General features: G+C 50.8%; 1 protein-coding gene and 1 long non-coding RNA gene across 2 annotated transcripts in view; both read left to right on the forward strand.

The window, feature by feature from the left end:
* Nucleotides 1-27,414, forward strand: part of LOC140681105 (uncharacterized) — a 399,832-nt gene that overhangs the window by 205,575 nt on the left and 166,843 nt on the right. The gene's annotated exons all lie outside the window — the stretch shown is intronic.
* LOC140681037 (uncharacterized) lies at nt 87-26,747 on the forward strand. Its single transcript, XM_072920195.1, has 6 exons — nt 87-179; nt 15,382-15,558; nt 19,502-20,567; nt 22,537-22,628; nt 24,904-24,986; nt 26,525-26,747. Exons 1-6 carry the CDS (start codon nt 87-89, stop codon nt 26,745-26,747), a joined length of 1,734 nt encoding a protein of 577 aa, XP_072776296.1.

Genomic DNA, 27,414 nt, shown 5'->3' on the forward strand with positions numbered 1-27,414 from the left:
ACAGAGAGGAAGAGATGGAGGTGGACACACAGATTGATATGGAGGAGGAGATGGAAGTGGATGGAGAACACACTGAAGGGGAAGAGATGGAGGTGGATGTTGAAGAGGATATGGATGTGGAAATGGAAGAGTACACTGAGGACATGGACATTGATGGAAAAGATGAAGAGGAGGCCATGGTCCTGGGATGAAGACCGATGCCAGCAGCAGGACAGGTACGTGGTCCCCACAGGCAGAGTGGGTTCCCTGCAGCCAGGCTGGGGCTGGGCTGGGTGGTCCCTGCTCCGGCCACACAAGCCCCATCCCAGTGCCTGGGGCCCAGCCCCCAGACCCAGCCAGCCTCAGCTCTGGCAGCAGAGTCCCACTGTGCCAGCCTGGGGACACACGGAAGAGCCCTCTGTGCCTGACTGGAGTGACCATGGCACCTGCTTTTCTTCCAGGACTGATGGAGATCCCGCACAGAGATGGCACCCTTTTTTACATAGTTTTAGAGTTTGTTGTTGCCTTTAGGATATAGGTTTTAGGGATTAGTTTTGTCTTCTGTAAATACGTTTCCAATATTGTTGTTAGATATGTTCTTAGGTATATACGTTCAATAAATTGTTGTTATTACAAATATTCTTACAAAAGTCAATGTGTTCTGTGTTTTCATTGCTATTCTTCTGTAAATAAACAACCCTGATTTTTCACACCCCAGTTCTCTTTCCATTTGCTTCAGGCACAGGCAGCATTGGCAAAGTTGTGTTTTCCGCTTGCTCCAGGTTCCCAGGGCGGGAGGTTCATGGGGGAGCTGGCACAGCCACCCCAGGAGTGGGGGTACCTGCACAGAGGGGTCCCACTGACAGAGGTCACTGTCTCCTTGCAGTCTCTCTGGACACACTTGGGAGCTGCAGGGGCAAATCCCAGCGTGCCCGGTCCTGTGGGATCCCATGTTGGGACTCAATGTCCCAGCCAGGGTGAGCACTGCTTGTGGCCCTGGGCTCAGCATGGCAGGCCTGGTGCTCACACCACTGCAGACTTCAAGCTGGCCATGCACAGCTCCGTGTTTCTCCCAAAAATATCACTGCTGCAGCACCTGGGGTTCCCCAGTGCTGGCCTTGTTATCCCTACTGCATGGAGGATCGCATGGCATGGCAAAGGATGGATCCCATGTGGCATCCAACCTGCCCTGATCCAGGCTGGGCACCAGCAGGGGAAGGTGAAGTGCAATGTCTGCACTGCAGTGTTTTACTTATTAAAAGCCCCCCTGAAAGGGATCCCAGCACATTCTCTCGCTAGGGGAGGAAATAACACAGCAAGAAAAGGCTGATGTGGAAAATTAATTTCATCACATCCCAGGGGCTCACCACCTCTTTCCACACCACTCCTGGATGGAAAGCTGCTGCAGGGACCTGAGGTCCGTGCTGGGGAGCAGCAAATCCGAGTGTTGAGCAGGCAGGGTGCCAGCAGCTGCTCCTGCTCCTCCTCTGAGTCACTGCCCCCTTACCTTGGCGAGCAGAGCCAGGAGCACCTGAGAGCAGCTCCAGCACCCCAGAACGTCTTGTTTCCTGTTACTCCAGCAGCACTCTCTGATTACACATTCTCCCCCTGCTGCTAATTAATTAAATAAAATCAGGAGCACATTAGCAGATGCAGAAGGGACTCACCCGTTGGCACACGCTGCCTCTGACCCCCTCCACAGCAGCCCTGAGGAACAGAACTCTTTTTCCTCAGCATTTCAGGGCTGGCGTTCCCCCTCTCCCAATTTTTGCCCTGTTTCTGGCAGAAGGCACCAAAAAGAAGTTACTTGCATAAGGAGGGAATGTGTTTTGGGCTGATTTTGGACAAAAAGCTTGGTCAGGCCTCATCCCTCTCCCTGAGGCCTTGGGCTGCCACACTCTGGGTGGGAGTTTCTGCAGCAGCACCTGATCCTCTGCCAAAGAGCATTAAAAGCTGATTTCATCTCACAGCACTAATTACTTCTCACAGGGCCTTTGATGCTGCTGAATAACTCATTAAATTCCCTCTGGCCTGCCACAGCTTTGGCTGAGGGCACAGGGCCCTTGCAGGCCCGGGTGCCTCATGAAAGCCACCTCAGTGCCACCACACAGGCAGCGTGTGGCAGGGCAGGCTCATCCAGGACACCATCCACAGGGTGCAAAGAGAATGGAAAGCTCTGTCAAACATGCTGTAAAATCAGTCAGAGAAATTGTCCTTGACCAGCTGTCTCTCCAGGCCCTGCTTCCAGGGCTGGCACCAGCAAATGGGCCCTTGTTTGAATAGATCTGTCAAAGCCCACAGGAGCAATTCCCATCCCAGCCCTGCCTACTCAAAGTGGCATCATTTTGGTACCTGACTACTTCAAAGGTGAAAGCATATTCTCTCTAATTTGCTAAATTGACAAATTTACTCCTCTCAGGAGACAGTCTCATTTCCATCTTCTACCTCTTTAGCTTTGTACACTCAGTCTATAACATGAAAAGATTTTACCTTAATTTCTTCTCCAGGAAAGAAGTCATTGATCTTTTATTTGTGGCACTTTAATTTGGCATGTTGACTACAAAAATCCACTGCTCATCACATCGAAGGCTGATCCAGTATTGCCAGTTACTCCAGCACTGGAAATCTATAGTGGGATGGGTGGAAGGAACAGGGTCAAAATGAATGGGTCTTCTCAGAGGAAGAAGCAGAATCCGAGAAGACAGCACAGCTTTAAATTAGGATATCTGCTGTGCATGGCAAGAAAAAACACAAGCCATTCCTCATCCTGTCTCTGGATGTGATTCAACCCACTTGCCCCCAGCTCTGGAAGTGTGGTGCAGAGTCTGGTCCTCACTCCCCTGGCAAATGACAGGGCTGGGCTGATCTCAGCCTGGAATCCCTGCTGATTGACAGCAAGGACTCCGACAAGATAAGTTTTGCTCTTCATCCTTCCCACTCTCCAGGTATTTCTCTAGGAAATTCCACTCTCTAGTGTGGATAAAGCAGTAGAGATGGAAGGTTCTGTGTGCCCCAAAAGTCATCAGCCTCTTCATCCCACAGCTCTCCCACTCACAGCCGTCAGTTCTGTGCAGAGCAGGCACAAACTGGTCACTACTGGCACTGCCTGTGGTCTGAGCTGGGAACTGTGCATCACCATCAAGCTTCAAGTGCTTTCTAGTGGGAAGTGTTTTACCCAGTTCCCTACAGATTCTGGTTCTGGGTCAATCCCACAGCAGCTCAGGGGAGTGTTTAGGTCAACAGGGTCTCCCAAGGCTGCAGCTGGAGCTTGGGGCTTCCTTCCAAACCACAGCACAGTAAAAATATGTACTAAGGTTACAATGAAAAATCCTCTGCTGAGCCTTCATAGTATCTGTCAACTCCTAATTCTGATTGTAAAATGCTATTTAGGAAGATCAGACTGATCAAAATCAGGACTTTTTTTGTGGATTTTTGTAAAATTGCTTTTTGAAGCTTTAAGATGGAGGGAATTTCACCAATGTCATTATTCCTCTTACAAGATTTTCAGCAACCTGTTATTTTGACTTTCCACTCTTATGTCCTGCCAACTTTTACCTGCCCAGAGCCACTTGTTTTGCTGACAGCTGCCATGCCCATGGGCCATTTGCTGGGCATCACCTGCATGAGGCCTCAGGAGCTCACTGAGGAAAACTCACTCCTTCATATTCTTTGCAGAGCCAGGGAAGATCTTGCTTGCTCAGTTGGGCAGTGGAAGAGTTTTCTGTTCAAACCTACTCTGTGTAGCATCACTGATGTATTTTTGACTCAGAGAAATCTGTTTATTTTCTGCTCTTAAATAAGGAGTGAGCAGCTCCATGAGTACCACCACCACGGCAGAGGAAACACAAACAGGCTGTTCCTCAAACAGCATCTCTGAAGGGATTGTGCTCTGCTTTTCAGATGAGATTAAGAGCTCAATTACAGTAGAGAAAGAAGCTTTCACTAAATCACACATAGAACATAATAAGGACAAATTACAAAGCTTCAGAAGCAAATCTGTGTCAGACTGCTGGCTAAGGAGGTCTTCCGTGGTTTCTCCTGCCCTTCTGAAGAAATGAGTCCTGCACACCTCATCTCACCATGCTTTTGAGGAAGCTCACAACCAGAATCCTATGAGGCATCCAATTCTTTGAAAGGTATAAGCAACTACCCCCTCATGATTGTAATGAGTGGGGTGAAGCCTCGGGTTAGTGCTGATGTGCACAGGTTAGAAGTGCAATAGTTTGTTCTGCTAGCCCAGGAAAAGCCCAGAAGCTCAGTGTTGTCTCAGTCCCATATTGATAAGAGGAGATGATGTGGAGTTTAAAGAATTTTAAGGCCCAGCAGCTAAGGGATGAATCAACTACCCAAAACCAGACCCTGGACATAACTGTTTAATTCCAGCATTCCTGCCATGCTCTCCTGTCTCCATGCAAAAGCCTCCACCAAGAAACCTGCAGATAAGGAGGTAAGGAAAGAACAAGATTCAAGCCCCTCACACGGAGGAGAGAGTTCAGAGACCTTCCAGCCAGAGGGATCCCTCCCTGAGCAGCCAGGCTGCCCAAACTTTCAAAATCAAAGATCCAGTGTGCAAATCCCAGGCACACGAACCACAGGCAGAAATACCCATTGGCCTCTGGATTTTCAGGTGACTGTACAAGTGTGAACCTGGAGCTGAGGGATTGGATGTTTTTCCCTCCCAGGAAACCCAAGGCACTGCATGGCAGAGCTCAAGGTGGAGAGCAATTGGTTACACAGCTGCCCAGAATCCTGCACCTGGGAAAGGGGAAGTCCAGGTTCAGTCACAGAGTTGTCACCACTTGGTTTTTCTTCCCTTGTTATTCTGCTCTCCTGGAATATATTATGGTTAATTAAAGGCACTTAGCTAATTGGATTGTAAGCAGGTGCTGGTTAAAAAAAACAAGCCACTGTTCCCCTTTGAAATGCCAGACAGGAGATTCATTAAAATTCCCTTTGAAAAGACATCCCCAAACTCCCTGATCTGTTGATGAAAACAGTCAAGGAAAAGTTAAGGAAAAAAGAACAAACACTGTTTTTCAGGAGGTTTCACAACTCAGGCAACTGCAACCCCCATCAAGTATTAGGATTGAGGATTGGCATTCCCACACCAGGAAACCTTTCAAAGACTCATAAACTTTCACTGAAAAGCAGTTCCAGGATGCACAGAGTTGAACAACAATCCCATGAAGACTGAATATTTCCATCAAGGCCGGGATGAGATGAGCAGGAGAGGATGACTGGGGCTCTTCAAAAGCCAGACCTCAGAGCTGAGGCAGGATTTAGTCCTGATATCCCTCTAGTTATCCAGAAAAGGATCAGGACATGGGAGGCAGCTCAGAAAGCCAGAGTGCTCAAAACAGCAGCATGTACAGAGAAGGAAGAAGAGGAAATACAGCTGGATACTTCCTAATGCTCTTCTTTGGACTGACCTGGTGTCTGGTGCAGTGAGTCACAGAAAACTTGCTCAAGACATGGGTGCCAGAACTGAAAATGCTCACTGATAAGCAACAGAAAAAATTAAGAGCATATAGAAGTGACAGTAGTCACAAGGACCTGGAGAAGAAAGAACCCCAAAAGGCCAGACAGGATGTAATATCATGCATAATGAGAGTAAAATACATGTTGCTATTCATCATGTATCCAAAGAATTACAGAATAGTTTGGCTTGAAAGGGACCTTTAAAGGTCATCTGGAAGGACAGAGGAGAGATAGCAAGAGAAAAACAGTATCTAAACTGCCAGGGGAAACTGTATTGAAAGCAGCCAAAGATTAGAGCCAAAAAACCAAGATCTTATCTTTGAACTAAAGACTTATCAATAACTAATGCTGTCTGCCACTGGGGGACACACTAAACCAGAATCCCTCCATGCCAGTTTTCCCATGCTGTGCTATCAGAGCTCTCCCTGCTCCCCAGCCCCTGCAAGAACTGGACTTTTTGATGTGACCCCATCATGGCAGCAGCCCACATGAAACTCCACCTCAGAGAAGAGCAGCACCACTTCTCCAAAATAAGGAAGTTTTTACCCAAACATCAAGCAACACTAAACTTCTCTGGGAAGCACTGGGTGCAGGATAATTAGGGACAGAAAAGGGATGTGTCTGTGGAGCAGAGAGCTGGTTTAAATTCTCATTAGGTTGTTAACAGCTGGTTTCATTAGTCTGCCTACAGACAATCATAATTACTTAGTGGCTACTGCAGGGTGAAATGCCATTTCAATTTATTAACATTCTCAGAGCTGGAAACCTGTCAGTGAAATTATTTTTAAAGTAGTTTGTAAAGCTTGTCTGTTCTCGAAGAACTGTCAGACTGATAGACCGGGGTGTGACATTTATGCCCCAATAAAAGGAAGTTTGAATGCAGTTTAATAGTGCTTGAAATGTTCTGCTCTGAGAAACTCTCCCCAAAGTCCAGGTGGACCTTTCTCCATTGGAACTCATAGAAATTAGCAGAAGCTGTAACTTTGGCATTACTTTTACAGGAGCATTTATAGCCCAGGGGTCAAGACCAAAGCCATAAAATGCTGCTCAAGCCCTGAGCTTTCTCAGACCAGAGGTAAACTTGTATCTAAAGGTCTGTCTGGAGCCCAGGACTACTACCTTTGCTCAGTAGAATTCTGTTACAAAGCTTAGCCTGCAATGAAGGTAGATTTTTATCTTAGCTTAGTTAAATATTCCCCCTAAACCAGGATAAATTATAATTTCCCCACTATCATTCATTATTTGTCCACTCCTAATTACTCTTTCTTCTTGCCCTAAGCACCATCCTTATTCATACAATAGGTTTGATGGTTCCCATTAAATTTATTATTCTACAGACATATGTTGGATTAAAGTTTACCCGAATGAGAACTTCGTCCAGCTCCTGCCAGAACTAATGGAGAAGATATTTCAGTTTATTCAAAGCAGTTGTTATATCAGAAAGAGGATCGTGCTTAAATTAGAAGAAAAGTTCTGCCAGAAAGAGTGTTCCTTTGCTTCCCCCAAATATCCACTAAAAGCCCTCAGTCAGGTAAGAGCTTTTTAAATAATTTCCAGTATTCACTACACGGCCAATTATTAAGAGAGTTCTGACCCTGCAGTGCAGTTAATGACCATCTCTGACATATTTCTTACATGTAGTTTTTTCCCACATTTCCTTCAACAGTAACTGACCAGGTGCCTTGCCCTTTTTATCTCCTGTTTAACCCATTTACTCTCATCCTCCATGGCACAGCAGAAGATGTTTCCAGCCTGCACCAGCCACTATTTCACAATTCACCCATAAAATCCCAATCTTTTACACTTCCACCTCTTCATCTTCCCATCCACGGAGGGGAGCCAAGGTCAGCCAGATGCAAACGAGGTGTTTGAAGCTGAGCTGTGATGAGGCAGTGATTGCTTGATGAGCACAGGAGGAGGAAAGGTCTTGGCTGTGCCTTGGTTCTTAAATCATCCTCACTTGTGCAGGGAAATTAAGGGCAGAGCAGTGATGCTCCTCTGACCACTTTCCCCATAGCATTTTTCCTGTCACAAAGTCAAAGGCAGGCAACTCACACATATTCTTTTACTCTGACTCCTGCTGGGATAGGGAAAAAATAGGATAATAGGGGAAAATACCATTATTAGGGATTTTCATTGTGTGAGCTCAGGATTCCCCACGCTTTTGCAAAGGGGGAATGTTCATCAGGCAAAGGCTATGAGAAGGAGCTTCAAATGTCCAAAATCCCAGTAAAAATACTTTTTGCTATGGAACCCTTCACCAAAGCTGGTCCCACTTCAGGCCCTTTATACATCCATTTCCTGATGTGCATCTCCCAGTGGGGTGTTCCCAATGCTCCAGGAACCCAACACAAACCTTACAGCCCCACACAAACACACCCCAAGGAGCTGCACCCTTCCCTCCAAAACTGGGTACCTGTCACAGCCACCTCTGTGCTGATCTGAGCCTGTTTCTCCCCAAAACAAGGTGCTCAGTTTATCCTCAAAAAAGATAAAGGCCAAGATAAAATAGAAAGGATTTCAACCTTGAAAAGATTGACAACAGCATCCTTGTCTTCTCCAAAAAAGCCATCATTTCACAACTGTAATCTCCACACTGAGACTTTATTCCCTTAAAGTGCCCAAGTACACAGGCAGGATCCAGGAAGGCACTGAAGTGAGTCAAGTTTAACCCCAACGAGCTCTCAGCTCCCTGTGAAAGCTCAGACAAGCAGTAGAGAAAGAATTAATGCTCCCATTTCTGGCATCTAACAGCCACAGGGCAAGTGAAAAGTTCATTTTAGAGAATGAAGGAAAAGCACTAAGTAATAAAAGGTGAGAAAAATCCATCGCTCCAACAGGTTAATGAAGGAAAAGCACTTGAAGAAAAAGAGGTAGATGGAGGACAAAAAAAAAAAAACCACAATTGAGAGTGTCCATGACACCCAGAGCCAAAGCAAGCCCAGGGGATCAGGAAAGAGGTAAGCACGAGCTCCAAACAACAGCAGAAATGTAGGGAGAGCTCTGGAGGGAACAAAAGAAAGAGGCAGCCTGAAGAAAGGAAGAACTGCCTCACCACAAAGTGTTTTGGGTTTTTTTATTAAGCGTCTCTTATATCACGTGGTAGAAATTCAGAAAAATTAAGGTCAGGAGAGGCATGGTTTATTTGGTACATTCCTGCATAGCAGACAAGATATATCCTTGTGCAAATTATTCCCTGCAGCACTCACATCTTTAATTGCTGCTTTTCCCCCTCCTGGGGAAGCAGGGTTGCTTTATTTACTCCAAGAAATATTTTCTCCCTCCTCCTTGGCAAAGAACAAGCTCCCATCTTGGCAAGTGCTCACTGGTTTACTAAATGCTCATCACACCCATGCTAAGGAGAGTGGAGCTGGTTAATTTATCACTTGCTACAGTGATTAACTTGCCCAGCTGCCAGGTTCAAGAGCCCCAGAGTGCCTCAGGTTAGAGAGGATCACAGAAGGAAAAGCTCCATTGAATTAAGCTGCTGCCACACTGGCCCTCTTTGCCTGTCAAACACATTCAGCTGCTCTGGCCCTGCCCTGTGAAAATCCCCCTTAAAATACAAGTGAAAATCCCTCATCACCTGTGAGGAAGCACAGTTGGGTTCTGCTCAGGGCATTTCAAACTACGTGAGGTATTTGTGACCTCCCCTTGCAAAGGCAGCATCTCAGGAAAAGCAAAAGTTTCTTTTCCTGCACTCACCATACTCAGGACACCTTCCCCTAGACCAGGTTGCTCCAAGCCCCATCCAACCTGGCCTCGAACACTTCCAAGGGTGACACAACCACAGATTCTCTGGAGCCTGTTTTGCTCCTCGCCCCAACTTAGCAGCCTCAGAGATCAATTTCTATCAAATATCTACATTTTTCTAGGAAAGAAAGATGGCAAACCTTGTTTGCATCTGACTTTGCAAAATCAACACGAGAACTTCGGACAGACTTTTCTTATTTTTCCCCATTTGGTGGAACATTTTCATTCTGTTGTTGTTTGGAGCAGTATTTTAATATATCTGGCTGAGGCTGCTTAAAATAGTACATCTTAAAGAAGAGACTTGTGTGAGGGGTGGAAAACTGAGCTCTTGCACATCCAGTGCTTCTGTTGTTGGAAGATTTAAATCCCACCTCTCTGGTGGGAAGAAATAGCTGCTACTAATCCATTTTCTCAAGGGTTATGCATCAAGCTGGCACTATTTTAAGACTTAAAAAAAAAAAGCCAACTTAAAAAAAACCTCTGCTCCTCTCCATTTTCTCTGTTCCGTAGTTTATGACAGAAGAAAGGAGTGAAAGATTGTTTTGGGAAAAATGTTTTCATGAGTCTAAAAATAATATTAAAACTGCGCTGCCACACTCTCAGCTGTTAGAGCTCCAAAAAGACCTGGCTGTCATTGCACACAGTCACTATTGTGGTGGGATTTCTACCACACCACAGGACAGTCAATTTTTGGTTTCCTCCTGGAAATAACTACAGCAATTCTGGGTAACATGGTGAACATGAGCCTCTTTTAATGGCCCTTGAAACTGGACATGTGAAATGAGGTGCACAAAGCCTCGCCCCCCCCCATTTATAGACATTTCCTGAACAACAAAAAAGTAAAAATTAAAGGGCACCCCCCAGTTTTAATCAAAACCTTACATTCAGGACAAATACAAGGTCCACACAGGCTTCTAACATGGGGGAAAGGTTTTGCTTGTGTCTCTACAGGTGGAGAACTCAGAGGGGTCCCAGCAAAGAATGTGAAGCCCTACCACACACCGAAATCTGCTGACACCCCCACACCAGACAGTGCTTCTGCAAGTACGAGCCAAGAAGCCAGCACCCAAACCTGAACTGTGCAGAATTACCAGGAGAAAATGACCTGCCAGAAACAGCTTGAGAGAAAAATAGACTTTTATCATTTATATGCGTGCATGTTGCTTTTGTTCTTCTGTTTCAGTTTTTGCAGTGAAGTTTTACCTGTAATTCAATCAAAGACAAATGCCTGGGTTCCTCTAGCCAAGCCTGCAAGCTCTTGAGCCTTTCACCTTAGCTAAAGGAACTCTGTAAAAGAAGCTTGACTGTTCCAGTAGTAATAAGTATAGTTTTAGTACCAATACCTTGTACACCTCCAAGTGTGCAGAAAATAGTTGTTAAGTCAATATTTAGTATTTCAAATGGTTCAGTGAAAACAGGGGAGATGTTGGGAAGGATAGATAAATATGATTGTCTAGCAGAAGAACCACAATAGTACAGCCAGGATGAATATCATGCCCCCACTGGCTGGACAATAACCTTACCTACAGCGGGGTCCAAAAGCAAATGGACTGTTGGATCTCACCCCCCAGAATGTATGGCTCACCCCACACCTGTAACCCTCCCCTGAACCATCAGGTGTCTGTGACCCCATTGGCCCAAGTCTTGTTCCAGCCCACCTTGGAGCCCCCCTTGATAAGGGGCCCCCAAAGGGCCAGACGCCCTCTTGGATCTTCCCCTCCCCTCTTGGAACTTCCTCCCTCCTCCTGGATTCCCCCTCCTTGAGTCCCTGCTCTTCCCTTTGTCTCTCCGCTCCCCCATCACCTCAGGCCTGGCCACGTGCTGTGTCCAGCAGCTCGAGGCAAGGCCTCTCTCCATCCCGAATAAACCTTATCCTCCAAGGGCAATCAGCAGAGATCTCTCGTCTGTATCCACCCAAACTGTCCTGGAACTTTCAAACGTCTTTACAGTCCTCCACATACCCCTAATAGTCCTAAAAAAGCCCTAAATTTTTTTAAATAGTCCTAAAAAGCCCCAAGAACACCCCAAAAAAAAGAAACCCTAAAAATTCTAATTAGTACTAAGAAAGCCCTTAAAATAACTTGAAAAAATCTTTCAAAAGCCCTGAAAAAGCCCAGAAGTATCCTAAACGTTCCTAGAAAGTTTCTAAAAAGCTCCTGTTAGAAAACCCCTCAAATATCATTTAAAAACACTAAAAAAAAACTCAAAAAAGTGCCCAGTCCCCAGCCTCTACCAGTCGCCCTCTAGCCAGCAAATATCATCCCTTCCTTTTAATTAGGGTCACTGCCTGCAGCTGCTGGGAGGGTTTTGGGGCTGTCCCAGCATTAGGGTCACTGCCTGCAGCTGCTGTTGGGGAAAAATGGTGTTCTAGGGGTGCTGTTTAGGGTGAGCTTAGGGTTGGGGTGAGGGTGCTGCTGTACCCTAACCCTTCCCGGTACCCTGTGTCCTGTCCTTTGCACCCCTAACTCTCAGTGTCAGCTCTCCACCTGTCAAGTCCCCCCTCTTTGCCCCTCAGCCCGTAATGTCAGCGTGTCACCCCAAGGCCCCGACACTGTCCCTTGGCCCCCTAACCTCCACCGTGCACGCTGCACCCGGGGTGGTATTTAGGGTGCGGTTAAGGGTGGTGTGAGGGCAGGTTCACCTGTCACCCACAGGCACCCCCCACTTTGTCCCTCAAGGCACCCCCTGCCTCTCAGCCTCCTTGTGTCACCCTCAGGTACCCCACTGCAGCATCTCTGTGCCACCATGGAGCCCCCCTTTTTACTCCTAAAGACCCCTTCTGCCTGTCAGCAGCCCCCAGCCTCTGTGTCACCCTCCAGCCCCCTCCCCTCAGCCCCAGGTCCCTTGATGACACCGTGCAGCCCACAGACGTCATCCCGGCCCGTTTCATTTCGGTGCTGTCCTGCTGCCAGGGCCGCACTATCCCCACGAGTTCGGGCTCCCATGTGGTGCTGCAGGGAGCCACAGGGGAGTGAGGGATGGGGCAGGATGGGGAGGGTGAAGGGTGGAGAGAGAGTGGGGCAGCGTGGGCTGGACGTGCAAATAGGGGTGAGGGATGGAGACAGGGACAGAGAAGAACAGGGCTGAGGGGAGGAGGTGAGAGAAGGAGGGGGCACCCCAGATCTCCCCGACCAAAGCTGCAGCAAAATACAATTCTGGTTGCCGGGGCAATGCCAAAAACCTCCTGCAAACTGACATCAGGGACCTGGGCTGGCAAGTTTTCTTTCCCAGGGAAAAGGGCCAGTGTTTGTGTTCAGGGGCCTGTGGCCCTGAGGGGGCGGCTACCTGCAAAAAATCCAAATGGCAAAGGATGTGCCCCTTAAAAAATCCACCAGAGAAATACCCATGTTCCCAAAAATAAAATTAATAAAAAATGACAACCAAACACATGAAACTACAAAAAAAAAAAAAAAACTAAGCAAAAAGCTTATACTAACAACAATAAAATAAGTATTCCTAACACAAGAAAGCCATAATGCCTCAAATCACCAAAACACAAATACCATCTAGAAATGAACACGTGGCCAAAAGATAAATGTAACCATAAACAATATCTCCAAAATTCTCTGCAAAAATAAAACATACATGGCAATCAAATAAGGCAAACGAATCAAACCCCTATAATATAATAAACAAAAATGCAATTATCAATATTAAAAGACCTCACTAATTAACTACAGGACTACTTCAAACCCACCTAAACAGACACTACATACTCCCGCTAATAAAAGCCACCACAACCAAATTAAAAACCTACCCTCTACTTCATGCTACGACCCATAAAAACCACTGTAAACTTTTAAAAGCACATCCTTTAAAAACATAAGAACCAATCAAAAAGAAATCCAACAGCAACGCTCAATCCAAAAAAGCCCTTGTCATCAGCACCTGGAGCAAGAACCATAACAACCAAGAAGTACCCCATGGCCCTCCTCATACACCAACTACGAACAAAAGAAAATGATCCAAGAAATTCCTCAAAAGCCCCACAGCAAGGAACGCTGGAAAATGAGAAGCCGCGCTCCCGGCACCAGGGGCAGAAGAAGTGCCCCCAAATGCAGCAGCACAGCCCGGTTTCCACCCTTCCAGCACTGCCACAGCTGCAGCTCCCTTCCTTTGAAGCGCCAAAAGTGACACCACACTCAGGCGCTCACCTCACTTCAACCAGGGCAAAGAAATGTGGGCTTCCCTTCAATTTCATCCCCTAGAAGAGCAGAAGAGAAGGAGTTTTCCTCAAATGATGGCAAAAAGGGGATTTTTGCCTCAATTCAAACCCTTTAAAAGGAGGGACAACAGGGCAGCCCCCTCCGTTTCAACCTCAGGATGATGAAAAGGGTGGGGAGCTACCCACAAGTCAAACCCATCATACGACAACAATATTTTTCCCCTTCCATTTAAAAGGCAACACAGGGATTCTCTGTCTCCCCTGTGATATCCCTAACACCCTGGAAAAGGCAGGTTTTCCTTCAATCACTACCCTCAAAACCACAAGTAAAGGGGAATCCCCCACTAGTTCAGACACCGGTACCATCAATTTAAATTTCTTTTGTCCTCAAAATCCTTTTTTTTTTTTTTCCTGGGGGCAACTGGGAGGGATTGGCAAGACGAAATTTAAAAGGGAAAGGAGAAAAGTCCCCGCTACAAAGGCGCACCGGCTCACCTGTTTGGCTGCTGCTTCTCGGCACAAAAGTTTGTCCCTCGGCACCTCCTTTGAGCAATGCTCCACGTACACAAGTGCATATCCAGGTGATCCCCCGGACCCTGTCCAAAGCGCCCATCGTCCTTCCATGAGACAGCCCCGGGAGCTCCCCATAAACTCCCCTTCTCCAGCAGCAGCTCCATGCAAAAGCCAGCTGAAGCAAACCCTCTCCCTAAAACAACCTCCCCCGGCAGGAGCCACCCCTCATCCTCACAGCTCACACCTGGGGCTGCTCTGAGCCCTCCTCATCCTCACAGCTCACACCTGGGCCTGCTCTGAGCCCTCCTCATCCTCACAGCTCACACCTGGGGCTGCTCTGAGCCCTCCTCATCCTCACAGCTCACACCTGGTGCTGTTGCCACTCTCCAACAGCGTCTCTCCCTCTCCAGCACACAGCCCACTTCTTACAGACACAGATCAAGCAGAAATCTACTACGGGTGTTGGTTTTTCTTAATCCATCTGGTTACACGGTTAAAACACATACATGCATTGATTGTCATTGAGAGAAAGCTTTCCCCTGGAGAAAATAGTCATTTTGGTAGCACACTTCGATACACCTTCGGAAAAAGCAGAATCAGCACCAACTCCTAAGACCCCTGCTGAGGAACCCTGCCCTCCTTGGGACACCCAAAGCGGCAGACCTCGAAAAAGGAGGGGGAAAGTCAAGCTTGGAGTGGAAAAAGAGAACATAAGTACAGCAGCCTTTAAAAGTGCCTGCACGGAGCAATAGTGGGAACCAGTCACATTTCTTCTTTCCTTGCTTTCTGTGATGACATAAATATGAAGTAAAAACACCTTAAACAAAAGGCAGAGCTAGGATTTTACAGGTCTTCATTTTGGCAGGCTGCATGACAGACGCCTCTTGCGGGACTGCGACGGAGAATGGCAGAGAACGGAGGCAAAAGGTGCCGGAGAGCCCTTCCTGTTCCCTTCAGCCCCTGCAGCTGCTCCGATGGTTTCAGGGCACTTGCTTGGTTCAGCACTAGTCAGAATTTCCTACATTCCTGGATACAAATGAATGGATAGAGAGAGGGCTTCTTTCCAAATGAATTTAGCCATAGATACCTATTCTTTACCAATACCTATAAAAACGAAACACTTGCCAGGTTTTAGTATTCTACACACACCCCTCCCTGGGAATTTTGGGGCAGCTTTAGGTCCCTCTGCGGGACGGCACCCAGCGTGACCCCCACCCCTCATTCGCCACCCACCCACTCCCCCACCGCAGTGTGCCTCCCTCTCCTAGGGACCCTGGGGTGCCCCAAATGACATCAGAGCCCCGAGTCTTCACCCCTTTTTCCTGACCCCCAAAGAATGCACAGAACAAGTCCAACTGCCCTGGACAGCAGCCCAGCACTCCCTTCCAGCCCTTTCCACACCTCCATCCCCCCCGAAAGGGACTCTGCCGCAACAAGAAAGGGGGGGCAGCCCCCAGAAGGCGTGAAGCCCCCGCCCCGCCTCGCTGTCGCAGGCCAGGGGCAGAAATTGGGAGCGGCAGAGGCGGCGGGGACGCGGCACGGCCGGCACGGCGCAGAGCGGGGCCGCTCTCAGCGCGATGGTGGCGGAGCCGCAGGTCCGGCAGCGCCGGGCGGTGTCCGAGCGGCGCGGGGGGATCCGCCGAGAGCTCCGGCCCCGTGCGGGGACTCCCGCAAGGGCCGGGGGGCGCCGGGCTCCGGCCCTCGGGGCTTTATTCTCCGCGCCCCGAGCCCCGCGGCTGCGGGGGAAAGAAGCGAAGGGGCGGCAGGAAGAGAGGAGGGAGAGCGGGGCATGCGGAAGGGTGGGAGGGAGATCGGGCTGTGGAGGAAAGCGGGAAGGGAAGGAAAAGGCCGGCAGGGAAGGAAGAGGGACGGTGGACAGAGGAGGGAGAGAGGGGGAATAGAACGGAGTAGCGGGGCAGGGACAGGACGGAGTGAGGGCAGTGGGAGGTCGGGTTTGGGAGGGAGAGGAGGGGACGGTCTGGGGGCCAAAGAACAGGAATACGGGGAAGAGGAAGGAAGGGTAGCGGGAAAGGGAGGGAACGGAGCTGCTTTGGGGAGAGTGGGAAATGCGGGAAAGAGAGAAAGAAGAGGAATACGGGGAGGAGGAAAGAGGGGCAGAGGGAGGGACAGGAGGGGGAGCCTCACAGAGCCCCGGCTCCACCCCGAGCCCGCCCCGGCCGCCGCCCTGCCCGGCTCGGGGCTCTCCTGCTGCCGAGCCCCGCGGGCGGCCCGGCTGTCGCACGGAAATGCCCCACGCAACATTAGACAAAGCAGTTTCTATGTTAAACCCTTTCTATCCTAGAAGGAGATAACTTCTCTACCTCCTTCGTCTTCTCATTTTTCTTCTTTGATTACAAAATCAGACTTACAAAAACCTACTCCTAAAAAAGACTTGGTAAGTAGTCAATAAAGTAGTCCTGTCAATTTCATAACCTAAAGGTATACTTATGTTTTCACAAAAAATAAACTGCATGACAGTCCTACTTACTGTGTCAAACCTTATTTAAAATACTCACAAAAAAACCCCAAGATAAATAGTTCCACAACCAAAACAAAACAAGCACCACTAACTAAAACCATCCATCAAAACACATTGTGTTTATCAGTCACCAATCCTAAAAATATCTCTAGGATGTCCGGGGAATGGAATCCACATCAGGTACGAAGGAAGGCTGCCTCCCCTGCTGGCAATTTCCTGCAGTCACCGACCTGTGGCCCTTGCCCAGCTACAATCAAGAACACCAAACATCACTGCATGATCTTAGCTGCACAGCAGCCACAAACCCACGAGTCTGCTACTCACCATTCTCCTAAGAATGCCCGGATCCTCGGGCCGCTTCGGCCACGCCCTCGTGGCAGGGTCTGCCTGGGAAATGAGGAGACGAGGAGAGGCGGCATTCCCGAAACTCAAGCGCACCCTGGCTCCCACTCACTGGTTCCCTAACATAAGGGCACCCGTCTCATGGATGATGGGAAGGCAATGCAGGTTCTATTTCAGGATTTTAAGTGGAGTTTTGATCCTGTTCCTCGCAGAATACACCTGGAGCAGGTGTCCAGGTGTGAGACAAAGAGAGACAGGGTGTGCTGGCTGAAGAATGGGCTGATGTACTGGTTTTCAATGGGATAGGATCCATTTTCTTCTCAGGGAGCGGCAAAGAGCTGGGTTTGGATTCAGGACAGGAATGTGGTAGACAGCACACAGATGACTTGGATGTTACTGAGCGGGGCTTGACCTCCTCAAGGAGTTGCAGTGTCACATTGGACAATCCATGTCCCATGCTCTGCCAGCAAAGAGGTGAGACCATCAGCATTCCCCTCCTCATCCCTGTGTCCTTCTTACAGAAGAATCTTCCACCCACTCTGCTCCAGAGAGCTGGCAAGTGCCCATAGGGAGCCCCCTTACCCCTCCTGGGGCACTGCGGTGGGCGGGGCTGAGGCAGGGCTGTGATGGCACAAAGGGCAGAGCGCTGGCGTCAGGCAGGGCTGTGATGTCCCAGGGCTGTGCTGGCCGCAGCACTGTGACACCACTGTGACATCACCGCGCTGTCGCTGGGTGAGACAGGCCAGCGCCGGCAGCTGCCAGTGCAGTCGCGATGGGACGTGCTGGAGCCATGGGTGACGGTGACGTCCTGGTGACTGCGCTTGTCCTGCTGCTGGCCGCCGTGGCTGTCTGGTGGGCCTTTGGCCACCGGCAACAACGGAGCCGGAGCACACGGACAGCGAAGAGGAGCAAGCGCCCCAGGGTCCGGCCCAGAGGCTCATGGAGGAAGCGAGGAGCCCCTGTGGCTCCCAGGTTCCCCAGGCCTCGGGCTGCTCCTGGCGAGCAGCCACGTGCTCCCGCCAGCCCCCTGGGCAGCCCCTGCGGCTGCGGCCCCTGCCTGGCAGTGGCCCGGGAGCTGCAGGAACTGATGCTGCAGCTCTGGGATGGCAACGGGAAACGTGCGCCCCTCAACTCTGGGATGTGGCAGGCCTTGTGGAAAGAGCTGAAGGAGCTGCTGGAGCGAGGCCACCTGCCCTGCTGTGCCTCGGCCAGCTCCTCCACAAGCCTCCATCCCTTCCAGAGGCTGCTCCCAGCGAGATTCTCCATCCCTGGGAGAGCCTCGAGGCCGGCAAGGATGGCACAGCAGGGGGGAGCCACCACCATCCATTCAGGAACCTCAGGCTGTCAGAGACCCTGCACCCTGCCAGCAGCCTCTGCTATCTCTGACAGCCTCCATCCCTCGCAGAGACTCAGTGAGACCTGTCAGCCTGCGGAAGGAGCAGAGCCCGTGGACAGGTCTCCCAGCTCCATTGGACTCACGGACGTCAACGACACGGGCGCAATCCTGACCCTTTACGTGTCAGGTGAAAGCCCACAAGTCCAAATGGGAGCCCAGCCCGATGCGGGGGAGCCTGCTCAGGAGCAGCTGACGGGGCAGCAAGAGTCCTGGAGCCAGCTGTGGTCATCCCACAGCGGCCAGGACAGCCAGGACGCTGTGCCGGTTCTGCCAGCTGGAAACAGCCCGAGCCTGGTGGTGGAGACGAGCCTTCAGAGGTTCCTCCATCTGCAGGAAGCTGCCCCGAGACAGCCCTCGAGTGCCGCGAAGGGCTTTCTAGTAGCAGGTGAGATCTTCTGAGGAGCTGCCTGAGGCTCCGCCGGGGCTCTGGAGGGGCGCGGCCAGGCCAGGCCAGGGCCCCTGAGAGCAGCCCAGTCGCTGGCTGTTTCCAGTGCCTTCGATGGCCCGGCTTGAAAACGCCCTGTCTGCTTTGCAGCCGCTCCTGGGTCTCCCCCGTGCCAAGCCTCGGGCTGCAGCCCCGGCCGTCGGCAGGAGCAGAGCCCAGCCCACGACGCCGGGGACAGCGCCGGTGCCGCCCTGCCCCGCTGCCCCGGGGCTGCCGCAGCCGCCTGTGCGCGCTGCCCCGGCCCGGCTCTGCCGCTCGCCAGCCCGGCGGCTGCAGGGCGGTGGCCGCTGCCCGGCGCGCAGCAGGAAGCGGGTGAGAGCGCGGCGGCCGCGGGGGCCCGGCCCGCTCCACTCGCGGCACTTGCGGGAGGGGCGGGTCCTGGGCGCAAGGCTGATGGCTCGCTCTTGGCCGCAGGGCAAAGGAGGCAGCGGCAGGAGCGGTACCTGCTGGGCCTGCAGCTGGGCAGCGGCGACTTCAGCACCGTCTTCTCGGGCATCCGCCTCTCGGACGGCAGCCCGGTGAGTGGCCGCGACGGCCGGGCCTGGGCGGAGGGGCAGCGGCGGGGAGGGGCAGGGCTGGAGCTCAGCCCTCCTCTCCCCATGGCTCGCAGGTGGCCATCAAACGCGTGGCCCGGGAGAGCGTCCTGCAGTGGGACGAGCTGGTGAGCGAGCGGGGCCAGCGGGACAGAGCGGGGCGTGGCGGGCAGGGAGAATCCCGGGGCGGGCTCAGCGTGCGGAGCCGCAGCCCCGCGGGCCTGGGCACGCCGAACAGCGGTGCCGGGGCCGGGCAGGGGCAGCCCCGAGCATCCCCCGGGCGGGAGGAAGCGCAAGCGCCTGGGAGGCTGCGGCAGGGGGCACTGGGGCATCCCGGGCAGGGCGCAGCGCAGCCCCAGGCCTGCAGCAGCAGCAGCAGCAGCACCTGCCGCAGGCACTGATTTTCTCCTCCTCACAGCCCGACGGCACCCGCGTGCCCTTGGAGGTGGTGCTGATGGAGAAGGTGGGCTCTGGCTGCCAGAACATCATCCAGCTGCTCGACTGGTTTGAGCTGCCGGATAGCTTCATCCTGGTGCTGGAGCGTCCGGGGGCATCACGGGATCTCCTGGAGTTCCTGCAGGAGCAGGATCAGGGGTTCCTGTGCGAGGAGCAGGCGCGCTGGCTTTTCTGCCAGGTGCTGGAGGCCGTGCGGCACTGCACCGCCTGCGGCGTCCTGCACCGGGACATCAAGCCGGAGAACCTCCTCGTGGACCCGGAGAGCGGCGACCTGAAGCTCATTGACTTCGGTTGCGGCACCTTCCTCCAGGAGCGGGCCTTCACGGACTTTGCCGGTGAGCCCATGGCCTGGGCCCTGCTCCCGGTGCCAGGCACTGCACGGCCCCGTTCCCTCCCGGGCCGCGGCCTTCAGCCGGCTGCCCTTTGGCACGGGGCGGATGCCGTGCCCCAGGAGGCGGCTGCCGGCCCTGACGAGAGAGGGGGCGGCAAAAGCGGCTCCCGGCCCCTGGGCTCAGCGGGCCCACAAGGGCCTGGGCTGCTCTGCTGGCCTTCTTGGCCTTGCGGAATGGTTTCCTGCCTTTGGCCAGCTGGCTGGGGGATGCAGGGTGGCCTCGGGGGGGAAGCTGTGGCCGCGGGCGCAGCCCCTGCCTCGGTCAGGAGGCTGGTGCCAGGCTCTGGAAGGCAGCAGCCTGCGCCCGGCCAGCGCCGCCTGTCTCCCCTAGGAACGCGCGTGTACAGCCCACCCGAGTGGACCTGGCTGGGTTGCTACCACGGCCACGCGGCGACCACCTGGTCCCTGGGCGTGCTGCTGTACGTCATGGTCTGCGGCAGCCTCCCCTTTCAGGACGACCAAGCCATCGTGCTGGGGAAGCTCTTCTTCCGGCGGCAGCTCTCTCCAGGTGGGTGTCCGGCCTCAAGCCGGCGGGCTTTGGCAGTGGCGGCGCACACCCGGCGCGGCCCTCACGCAGCTCCGCGGGACGTGGATCTGCCCTCACGGGCCGGCCGCAGGAGGGGCCCGTGCCGACGGGGTCAGCGCGGCACGGGCGGCCGGAGGAGGCGGCCGCGTCCCGCCGTGCCGCTCTCCCGCGCGGGGCAGAGCCGGTCGGGAGCCCGGCACGGCCCAGAGCGCTCGCGGCACGGCCCGGGCCCCGCGGGTGATGGGGTCAGCTGGGCAGGAGACCTCTGGCGGTGACCGGCGCTTTCTGGCTTCTCTCCCCAGAGTTCCAGCACCTGATCCGATGGTGTTTGGCCAAGCACCCTGCGGACAGGCCGGAGCTGGAGGAGATCTCGCGCCACCATTGGGTGTGGGGCCGGCGTTTTTGATGCCTTGCCGGAGCCTCTGCAGCACCCACTTACCGAGTCCCACGCAGGACTGAGGATGCGAGAAATAAACAACAAACCCATTTTGGTGTTTCAGGGCTGGTCCTTGTCAGCAACTTCAGCTAAAGTGGGATATTGGTGGGGAAAAGGGAGATACAGGAGTCCTTGGGAGGCCTGAAACTGCTAATGGTCGTGGGGGAGAGCCCAACAGACTCCTCCTACATATCCCTATCCCTTACACAGGGGAAGCCAATCCAGGAAAAACCGCGCTGTGGATCCAAGGAAAAGAACCAGGATCTGTTTGGAGATCTTACCTCGCGGGAGGCCATGGGGCCACCCCTCGCTGAGGGGTTTAACATTTTACAAAGATGGGCCATCGGTCTTCAAGTGCAGCCCTGTGGTGTTCTTCCACTAGAACTCCTGTGGCATGCTCCTGTTCCACATCCACACAAAATTCAAATTCTTTTTCCCTGTCTGGAAGGGCTAGGGCAGGAGACTCAGTTGATCTGCTTTTTAACACTTTAAAATTCTTTAAAAATCTTTAAAATTCTGCCGGGCTCTTACTGGGCAGGGATGGCAGTGTTCTAGGCAGACATACGTTGCCCCAAAAGGCCTGCCTTGAACAGGAGCTCAGCAACAGGCTGTAACCCCTTGCCTTCTCTCCCTTGAAACAGGGTATTGCTTTTTAGACACCACTCGTCCCGGTGGCTTCGAAGTCATTTGGAGAGGTTGCATATCTAATTTTCCACATTTCTGTGGGACTGCTCGCACTTCTGGCTTTACTTCAGCATAGGTCTTCTCTGACATTTGACACAAAGTTACAAGTGCCATAGCTTCCTCATCAGCTTTCACACTCATAATTGACATTCCCATTTTAGCCATCAAATCCCTTCACAGTAAATTGTAATCATAAGCAGGAAGAAACAGAAATTCATGCATGTCAAGCCTATCTGCCACATTTACCAATAGTAGTAGTGGAAGTATTTTCCCTGGACTGTGTTGGCAGAAGAGGAGGCAAGGATGTGCAGAGCCATCTGTCCCGAGGTCATGGCTGTGGGGAGGACGAGAGGACAGTCGGGGCACGTGGTGAGATGGCACCTGGCACCAGCTTGCCCATCCAGGGCACGCTGAGAGCCAGCAGAGCCTGGCCTGGCCCTCTGGGACCAAATGCCTTCCCTCCCCTTCCCTCCTCTGCCCCCTCATTGCCTCGCCTCCCTGCCCTGCTGGGCTCTTCTCACTGCCTCCTCCTTGACCTCCTGGCACGGCCACTTCTGGACCCGGGCTGGCCATAACCTCTGGACAGGGTCACGGCCAGCTGGACGCTGGGATTTGGCACCTGGTCAGGGTTGAGAGATCCTTCCAGGCACTGAAGCAACTGGGAGACCAGTTGTTGTGGGGCCACTGGAAGGACAGGTGTGGCCACCACGCTGGCACTGGGGATGGGAGGTCACTGGGACCCCGTGTCCTGCCCACAGGCTTTCTCCCAGCTCTCCAGGGGTGTCTGACACTCAGCTCGGCCCTCCGTGGCTCTGCAGCCCACCAGGGCCAGCAGAACCCTAAAGCCCAAAGCCATGCCAGGCATGGCTTGGCCCACTTGGAGTGGCTGAATCCTGTGGGAATTCGGCTCTCTGAGCACCCTCTCTGCTTTTAGCTGTTCCCAGTGTCCTTGTCCCACAGACCCTGGCTCTGCCAAGTACCACTGGCTTCTCTGGGTGCCAAAGGATTTCCAACAAGAGAAGGACAGTGCTGTTACAGTGATCTTTCACGTGGTATTGCCTGGGACAACTTGGACCAGAATAATATCTGTGACGCTGTGGCGTTGGATGGGTGTCTTGGTTTAAAAAGACAGGAGTTTGTGAAGGAAGGCAAAAGCCTCATGTGAAATGGAAAAGGTAAACTCCCTCCCTCCGAATTACAACAATTTCAAACATAAAAGGCCCTCAGGCAAAGATATGGAAATGGGAATAACAGTTCTTTACTAGGAGAAAAACTAAATAATAATAATAATAATAATAATGTAATTAGTACAAACAAAACTAGTGGTAGAGTCAGAAACCTGACACCCTGAGGAGTCATGGTGTTGGTAGTGGTTCAGTTAAATGGTGGCTGTTCTTCCTGGAGTGGCAGATGAAATGCTGCTAAAGCGGTGATCTCTAGAAGGGTGGAGTTTTCTCGGAAGGTCTGGTAGTTCAGCTTGGCATTCCTCTGGGAATCTCACAGAGAAGAAAGCTGCTTCTCTGGGAATCCAGCAAAGGGCTGCCCTGGAGTCCCAAAAAGTGCTGATTTTATGCAGGTAGGAATGCATGGCTCCTCCCTCTGGGTGGAGCATCTCACAATGGGATGATGCAATTTCACCAGTCATGCAGTGAGTCATTCCATGGCCCATTAACAGAAGATAACTTCCCCGAGGGAGACATTGTTCTTGGAAGAGATAAGAAAACTGCCCAACCTCCAACAGATGGCAAATAGAATACATGCTTATCTTACAAGCCAGGACAATGGGATTCATCCCAATATGTCCCAACAGGAAGCACCTAAATCCTCTGCCCAAGGTCCTGAAAGACAAGGAGGTCCACGCTGGCTCAGTGTTCTCTGGCCCTTTCTGATCTGACAGGAAGGGATTGGACTCTCCAGGAAACTCCAGCCCTGATAATCTGATCTTGATAGCGGGAAAGGCCATCATTGGCACTACTGGGAAGGGATGGAAGGACAGTGCCAGCACCTGGCCAGGGCAGCGTGAGATAACGGAGGGGAATGTAGGAGAAGAGATTATGGGACGCAGGGAATGGGGCTGCAGATGAGCCTCATTCCCAATGAGGTGCAGCTGTATAAGACAGGTGAACAGCACTGAAGGAAAAGAAGCACGGAATGCTGATGGTTATTGACCAACCACAAAAGAGTAAAAGGTCACTCAGATATTACGCATGTGAGGGAAAAGGGTATAAAAGTTTTTAACTGGGGAATAATAAAATGCTGGTGCTTGAAACCTTTCATGGTGTCAGTCATGAGTCCGCAGTCAGGGAAATTCCTGTCTGATTGACTGTGCCATTACCATGAGGTCACCCATCTCATGGATGATGGGAAGGCAATGCAGGTTCTATTTCAGGATTTTAAGTGGAGTTTTGATCCTGTCCCTCGCAGAATACATCTGGAGCAGGTGTCCAGGTGTGAGACAAAGAGAGACAGGGTGTGCTGGCTGAAGAATGGGCTGATGTACTGGTTTTCAATGGGATAGGATCCATTTCCTTCCCAGGGAGCGGCAAAGAGCTGGGTTTGGATTCAGGACCGGAATGTGGTAGATAGCACATGGATGGCTTGGATGTTACTGAGCAGGGCTTGCCCTCCTCAAGGAGTTGCAGTGTCACATTGGACAATCCATGTCCTTTTTCAACAGTCCTTTGTGTGACGAGGGCTCCCAGGTAAGAATTTGAAAAGAAAGTTCTAAAAAACCCCAAACCACAGAAGCTTGCATGGCTTCAAGATCCCAAGTACCAAAAAGAAAAGAACCGCTGACTCTGCCTTGGTCCTTTTGAAAATTTGTTCCTTGTTGGTTTTGTGTATGTGTGGAGGGGGAAATTATTGCTTGTGTCTAAATCAGTCCCATCCTTATCCCCTGAAACTGGAACAGGTTCCTGCCATCATGGAGCCTCACGTGGGTGCCGTGGGTTTGCTCCTGCAGTCGGGGCCTTTTCTTTTTGGGGTCTCTATTCCCCAGCCAGCACATTTGTTACCTGAACAGTGCTTCAGCAGGAGAGAAACTCGCATGTCAGGACCTCTCAGGTTTGGGAGTATCCACCCTGAGTATTTCAGGTATCAAACCTTGGAGAAAAAGAGAAAATTTTCTTGCTACCTGAATACTTCTTGTAAGAGCAGCACCTGTAGTATGAAGTGTTGAAGGGCGAGTGTCTTTCCTTCTCTGGAGTTCCTGAGAACAGGTTGTGTTCATTTTACCTGGAATTTGATCAGATACCAGCCAAATTGCTCATTTTAAGTTAGATAATTAGGTCTTGGCTGTAAAAGAATAAGTTGCATTTTCTGTTTCAGAATCGTATTCTGGAAATATTACAAAGTGCTTTCCGTGTCACCAGAGCTGCCTATGAGCTGACAGAGGATCCCAGCCTCCTCACGTGGGTCCTGCACAGCTTAGAGAAAAGGCAATCAGCAAAGTACAGGAGAAATGGGAACAATTTTCCTGCCCACAGTAGAAGAATTCTGTGGCTGAGGATGAAAGCAAGGGTGACAGACACGGAGACAGGGGTGCCAAGGGCTGCCCTGGCAGAACTTGCTGAACTCTGAGGCCTCCCTTGTGTTTTTGAAAACAGAATCAAGACGCTTTCAGGTTGTGGTAGGTGGGATGATGGTGGGGGGCTTTGTGATTTGGAAATCACTGCCTTGAAAAAGCAAAATGACACCTTGTGCTGGTGTCTTTACCTTTTAAATTTCAAGCACCCCCAGTTCCCATCCTCTTGCAGGACCACCTGCACAGGAAGTTGCACAGTAATGGATTTGAGCTGTCTAGAACATTATTTCTCCTCCCCTTGCCTCTCCCTCACAAAAAATCTCTTCTGCTAACATAGAGTGCCCTGACAAGTTCAGGCAAGTGCACCAAAAGTGCGCTAGAATATGGTCCCCCTTAGGAGATGGACCAGCTGCTGATGAGGATCTGCCTTTCAAATGTGGTTTTCTTTTTTTTTTTATTTGTCTTTTCTTTTCTTTTTTCTTTTCTTTTTTCTTTTCTTTTCTTTTTTGTTTTTCATTTTGTTTTGTATTGTAAATGCAGGCAAAACCCAATGGGAAGAAATGACAATGTCTGACTCAATTCAAAAGGCTGAATGATTTCTTTATTGTAATTATGCTAAAATGGATTAGTATACTATATAAAAGGAAGATCCTAAAAGTGCATACTACTTTCTCTGACTCTAACTCTCCCACAACTTGAGACCCTCTCTCGAGAGTCCAGCCCCAGGTGGGTTGGATTGGCCATCAGGCTCAAACAATCCTCACCAGAATCTGATCAAGCACTCACTCCAGGTAAACAATTCTCCAAACACATTCCACATAGGAAAAACAAGGAGCAGAAATAGAAATTGTTTTCTCTTTTATTTCTCTCTGTGCACCTTTATGAAAAATCTTGAGAGGGAGAGAAATGCGCTTACCACAGTTTTGTTTTTCAGGTTTCTGGAGAACAAGGTGATAAATAAAATTATTTCCTTACTCCATACTCTATGGCTAACAAATTTAGAAGATGAGAGAAAACAAGAATCAATCCCAGGAGAATAGGAAACTTCTTCCTATTCAGCTTGTAAATGAACTTCTGTGTGTTTTGGTCGCGTTAATCAAACATATTTGGTAAGTTCTTTGTTTTGTTTTTTGTTTTAGTTGGTTTGCATTTCATCCTCTGTCTATTTTGAACTTTATTAAGGTCAGGAGGCTTTCTTTATCTCTGCTAGATGGCTTTTTTCACCTCCAGTTTGTGTGTTGAGTAGTGAATTTGGATGGGATTTCTTTGACAGGAGGATTTAGGTGTTTGAATACACGGGGAATAAAGTAAAATGTGATGCCCAGTTGCTGTCAAATCCTTCGTCCCTAATTCCTGGCCATTCTGACAGCAGGGATTAAGAGCTGTAGTGATGGTTTGCATGGCACTCGTGTTTTCCTTTGCCAGGACTAATGTAGATCTGGCCAAGCTGAGTGGGTTGTTCAGCACCCTCAGCTCTGTGCTGCAATACTGTGCTGTTGTTGTGGAGGCTTTTAGGGAGATGAGGCATTACACAGTTAATGAGAGCGTCCTCTCCAGCAGGGAGCTGCTGCTGCTGCACACGTGGAGCCTTGTCAGCAAAGAGCTGCAGCTGCAGGAGGACCTGCGGGCCCTGGCTCAGAAGGACTGAAACAAAGAATTGCTCAGTAAGTGCTGAAATACTTCCAGCAAGGTGTATTTTGTTGTAGCTGTTTCAGGCCAGCAGTTCAAATGAGGCAAACTTCTCTGGAAGTAGGACTAACACCTTCTGTCTGGCTGATACACCTTGAGGGAGGAGGAAAGGAAAGGGAAAGACATTTTTTGGATCTTCCTTGTGGTGATTTTGAACCTTTGAACACAATTTGGAAGCTTTGGAGAAACACAGTTTTTGAAGGGAAAGAGCTTTAAAATGAAACTTAGTGGCAAATCTTGAGTCAGGCTTTGAAAAGGGGTATTTTTAATGAAATCTTAAGAGAAGAAGCAGTGCCTGGAGGCTTTGTGCTCAAAGCTGTGAATGGGGATCTGAAAGAGATGTGTAAGTAAAAACAATAAATAAGTAAAGCAACTGAAAGTTAATAGTTGGTGTCTCTTGTTGTCACCAGTTTTGAAGAAAGGAAAACAAGCCAGGACTTGTGTGACTTCTCTTGTTCTCTTTGTGAACAAAAAGTGCAAGGAACTTGGGAGTGGGAGTTCTTACAGCAGCACTGGTTTCCTGCAGCAGCAGCTGCTTTTGGTGCACATTAAAGCTTCTGTAGGTTTGTTTAAATGTTCTGTATCAGTTAAGAAAGTGTCATGTATTTAGGGATTCTGTAAAAGCT

This window comes from Taeniopygia guttata, chromosome 31, assembly GCF_048771995.1.
Source record: "Taeniopygia guttata chromosome 31, bTaeGut7.mat, whole genome shotgun sequence".
NCBI classification, from domain to species: Eukaryota; Metazoa; Chordata; class Aves; order Passeriformes; family Estrildidae; genus Taeniopygia; species Taeniopygia guttata.